Source organism: Equus przewalskii, chromosome 6, assembly GCF_037783145.1.
Source record: "Equus przewalskii isolate Varuska chromosome 6, EquPr2, whole genome shotgun sequence".
Lineage (NCBI taxonomy): Eukaryota > Metazoa > Chordata > Mammalia > Perissodactyla > Equidae > Equus > Equus przewalskii.
The window spans coordinates 76588585-76593733 of NC_091836.1; the positions used below are offsets into that span (position 1 = coordinate 76588585).

Below are 5149 nucleotides of genomic sequence, written 5' to 3' on the forward strand. Positions count from 1 at the left end.
GGGGGTCGAGGCGTGCCTTGGCGTTTATAAGTCAGAGTCCAGAGTAGCGTTTAAGGACGTTCAAGGTCCGAGTGTGGACAGAGTTTCTTAGTTCCGGCCCTGAGATGTCACTATCTCTTGTTGGTTTCCAAAATGCTGTCTATTCTTTATGCTAGGTACAATATTCCTGTCTCTAATAAGAGTGTGAAAAGGACAGCAGAGCTCATATATTCAGGTTCTTCATACCCATGCTCTTCCCTGCCCACCAAAATACACATACAGGTGTATGCACACATGCATGTTGCACCTAGCTCACAGTAAGTGCTTAAGTGATGTTTGTTAATTTATAGATTATTTGATGATACAAAGAGATTCAGAAATACCAAAAGATAAAGGAGTTGCTGTAGGATCTGGGATAGATAGATAGCATTATACAGCATGATAAAAAAGATTTCACAGGTTTCTGGGTTTATAAAATGTGAATGTTTCTCAGAAGATATCCTAACTCTTAGGTGCCAAAAGACCATGGTCCATGAATTATTGTCCTTTTTCTTCTACAAAGAAAGTGCTGGATGAAGGATGGAGGGTAGATCCACAACCAGGCCCAAGGATGAGAATTGTACCATATTCCAGTCTTTTGAAGGAAGTACTGAGTAAGTCTTACAAGTAGGGAGCCAAGAGGGTGTCACTGTCAGTGGAAAATCCCAAGCCTGCTGGGAAATTCCTTGTGGCTGCTTTCCGGAGAGATCCCTTCACATCCTTGTTCCTCAGGCTGTAGATTAGGGGGTCAAGCATGGGGGTCACCATTGCATAGAACACAGACACCAGTTTTTCCTGTTCTTTGGAAGACTTTGGTGTCATGTAGGTGACAATTCCTGACCCATAAAAAAGAATAACGACCATGAGGTGGGCGCCACAGGTAGAGAACGCCTTGAGCCTTCCCTCAGCTGCCTTCATCCTGACCACAGTCTCTATGATGCGGCCATAGGAGATCAGAATTAGAGAAACAGGTATGAGGAGAATCATGACACCCATGAGGAAAATGACCATCTCTGAAGTGCGAGTATTTGTGGATGCCAGGATCAACAGTGCAGGGGCCTCACAAAAGAAATGAGCAATACTATTGCTGCCTTGGTAGGGTAGCCTTAGTGTGAACGTGGTGTTCACAACAGACAAAGCAATGTCACTCGTCCATGATCCTACAGCCAGCTGGGCACACACCCTCCACGTCATGAGGCTCAGGTAATGCAAAGGGTTGCAGATGGCCACATACCGATCATAAGACATCACTGCCAGAAGGGCACACTGTGTACACCCAAAAATGAGGAAGAGTAGAAGCTGAGCTACAAAACGTGTGAATGAAATGGGCTTCTTCCTGGATAGCAGGTGGGCTTGGGTCTGAGGAACGACGTTGGTAGAGAAATAGTGGTCAGCCAGAGATAAGTTGAAGAGAAAAAAATACATGGGTGTGTGAAGCTGGGAGTCGACCTGAACAAGGGACATGAGAAGCAGATTCCCAAGCACAGTGACCAGGTAGACACCCAGGAATAAGATGAATAACAGCTGCTGGGTGTGTGGGTCATCAGAGAGTCCCAGAGGGAGGAATTTGGTCACCTGTGTCTGATTTGTCTGTGTCATAGTTTGCCATTTTTTCAGTATGCTAAACATAGGTGTATATAACATATAAAATTATATAATTCAGCATTGGAGGGCTTAGGAATTGCCCCCAGTCACTACCAACTATTTCAAGAATCCCCTTTATAAAGTTTTTAGGTGATCGGGCTGCTTTGGTTGGACTGCGAAACTTAATACTTAAAAATGATGCATTCATTTCTGCCATCATCTGGCAAGTGTAGAGTAGATCAAAAGAATCATCTTCTTTATTTAGAATATCACACTTATAATAATAAAAACATATATTGAATTCATCTTTAAAGTCACGGCATTTAATTTCACTTTATTATCAACTAAAACCCTTGAGTCTTATGCTGCTCTTCCCATACCTCCCCCATCTCATGAGAGTGTTGATTTTTTTTCATTCGTTGGACATTCAGCTGTTCCTGTTGTCTCTTCCCTGAGAAGACAGGAATTAAAGTATAAGAAATAAAAAAGAGAGAAAGTGCTTTGCAGAACTGACATTTTTTCTTGGACAAAATAACCTATTTTAAAAGAGCTAGGAAACAAAGGGGTAACTCTAGAGACTTTGCCATAATCTCTTTGGCAATCCCATCCCCAGCTTCAGCTGGAGCTCCCAAATATCACTCTTAACTGTCAGTGATCATCTAAAATAGCAGACACAACATCACAGCGTTATTTCCATAATAAGCCACAAGCTTGGCTCATTTCCTCTATTCACACTAAAAAGCACTAACGTACCACCTCCAACCCATTGTCTCTCATTGCCTTGCATTATCTGTCTATTCCTCTCAGAGATTAAAATGTCCTCTGAAACTGTGCCTGTATTTTCATTTGTGTTCTTTATTAGACAGAACAGAACTTTATTCAACATCCCAATTTAATAATGGAGAAAGAACTTGAAAAGGCGTGTCTCCAAAGAAGACATACAAATGGCTAACAAGAACATGAAAAGATGCTCAACATTATTAGGCATTTGGGAAATGCAAATTAAAAAACCACAATGAGCTACCATTTAACAACCATGTGGATAGCTATAATTTTTTAAAAAGGAAGAGAGGGAGGGAGGAAGCGGGTAAGGAAGGAAGGAAGGAATGAAGCAAGGACAGAAGGAAGGAAGGAAAGGAGTATTGGTAAGGATGTGGGTAAACTGGAACCCCATACATTGCTGTTGGGAATGGAAAATGGTGCAGCCTCTGTGAGAAAGAGCTTGGTGATTCCTCAATAAGGTAAGTATAAAATTACCATCTGACTCAGCAATTCCACTCCCACGTAGATACCCAAGAGAACTGAAAACAAATGTTCAAACAAATGCTGGTACATGAATGTTCACAGCAGCACTATTCACAATAGCCTAAAAATGGAGACAACCCAAATGCCCATCAGCTGAGGAATGAATAAACCAAATGTGGTATATCCATACAACGAATATTATTCACCCTAAAAAGAAATGAAGTGCTGATACATGCTACAACATGGAAGAACTCTGAAAACATGCTGAGTGGAAGAAGCCAGGCACAAAAGTCACACATTGTATGACTCTATTTAAATATCTAAAATGAGCAAGTACATAGAGATAGGAAGCAGATTAGTGGCAAATAGCAGCTGAAGAGAGGGATGATATGGTACAGTTAACAGTAGAGGGGTTCCTTTCAGGGTGCTAAAGTGTTCTATAACTAGATACTGGTGACAGTTTCATAAGATCATGAATGTACTAAATGTCACTGGATTGTTCCTTTTAATGGTAAATTTTATGATGTGTATTTTACCACAACTAGATAAATAAATAAATAGTAGAAGAAACACACAAAATAATGACAACACTAGGGACCCAAGTGTATTTATTAAAATGCACGACAAAGGTGCTCTGAAGATTTTGTTATTTCTCAAGCAACATAAATCAAACCCATGGTCATTTTTGCAAATTATGTGGAGCAATGTTTTTCTCTTCTGATGCAATATTTAAGTAAAAAAATAAAAATCGTGACTTTCATTTGAAAAATGAGTGATTTTTTAAAAGGAGAGAAAATCAAATAAAATATTGGGTAATAGGAAAATAATTACAGATAAAACTTTAATTAAATGAAAGACTATTATGAACAACTATATGCCAATAAATTTTAAAATAGATGAAATGAATAAATTCATAGAAAACATAAAATGTGAAATTAATGCACAAAATAATTGAAGGAGAACTTGAAATGACAAATACCACTGAAAATAAAACCACAAAGACTTCCCTTCCCAATATACTCCTGGTCTGGGTAGTCTCACAGTTGAGTTCTACCAGGCTTTCATGAAACAGTCCATTACTTTCTTTGTACATTTTTCCCTAAAAAACAAGAAAAAAACTTAAAGCTTCCTGTCTTATTTTATAAGGCCTGCATAAATTTGAGTAGTACAAAACTACATAATAGTGTATATAAGAAAAGAAAAATGTAGATTCATTTCACTTAGGAATGTGGATGCAAAAATCCTAACTAAAATTAGAGCTAATTGATTTCAAAAGTGTATTTAAAAATAATACAGCATGATCAAATATAAATTGTCTCTGGGATGCAAATATGTTTTAACATCAGAAACCATACAAAGAAATTTATGAATTATTATACTGAAGGATAAAAATTAGATAATAATCTCAGCAATGTAAGAAAAGTATTTGTTAAAGAAAAACACCTATTTGTTATTTTTTAATCTTTGTAAACCAGGAATACAATAAAGGTTCTTTTACCTCATCAATTATACAACAAAAACCCAACAATATCTCATATTTAATAAATTTTAGGTGCAGTCTCTAAGACCAGGAACAAGACAAGAATGTTGCTATCACCATTCTGTTTAGCATAGTACTGAAAGTCATTTAAAACACCATGAAAAAAGATACAATATATGAGAATTGGAAGAGAAGAAATAAAACTGTACTATTTGCTGATCATGTGATTACCCACCTAGAAAAAACAAAAACAAAAAAATTCAATGAGCAAGTCGTTAGAGGTAGCAAAGAAAGACTTCCTGGATCAGAGCCCAACCAAAAAGAAAAAACAAAAAGCAAATTTCTCAACCAGCAATAATCAACTGGAAAATATAATTTTTAAAATAGGGTACAATTTCACAATAGCAATAAAAATTATAAAGTATGTAGAAACAAAAAATACACAAGACCTCCATAGGGAAAAACATGACACAGAGAACAAAGGCAAAAAGTCTTCCCCAGAGCAAAAAAACTGTGAGATAAGCTTTGCTAACTGCTGCTGTGCATATTCAGCATAATCAATTGTTTAAAAGTAACCAGGTCTTCCTGTTCCTCCTTAGTATATGAGGGAGCTGTCTTTCCCAGGAAGCCAAGGTCCAGATGTCAAGATTCAGCCTCACAAGGTCAAAGGCAGGCTGAAGATGAAAACTATCCAGAAAAGTCCAGACAGTCAAGGGAAAAGAAATTCAGTCTTCAAGGCCAAACAAAGGCTGATGGAAATGTGCCAACCAGCAAGGCCACATGCTCCTGCTCCCCTACCTAAAACCCTAGCACATGCTCTCC

The 5149-nt window shown here is 37.9% G+C and overlaps 1 protein-coding gene across 1 annotated transcript; it reads right to left on the reverse strand.

The window, feature by feature from the left end:
- Positions 1-639: 639 nt before the first annotated feature.
- Positions 640-1617, reverse strand: LOC103544186 (olfactory receptor 2D2-like). Its single transcript, XM_008511039.2, has one exon. It carries the CDS (start codon positions 1615-1617, stop codon positions 640-642), a length of 978 nt encoding a protein of 325 aa, XP_008509261.2.
- Positions 1618-5149: the final 3532 nt, after the last annotated feature.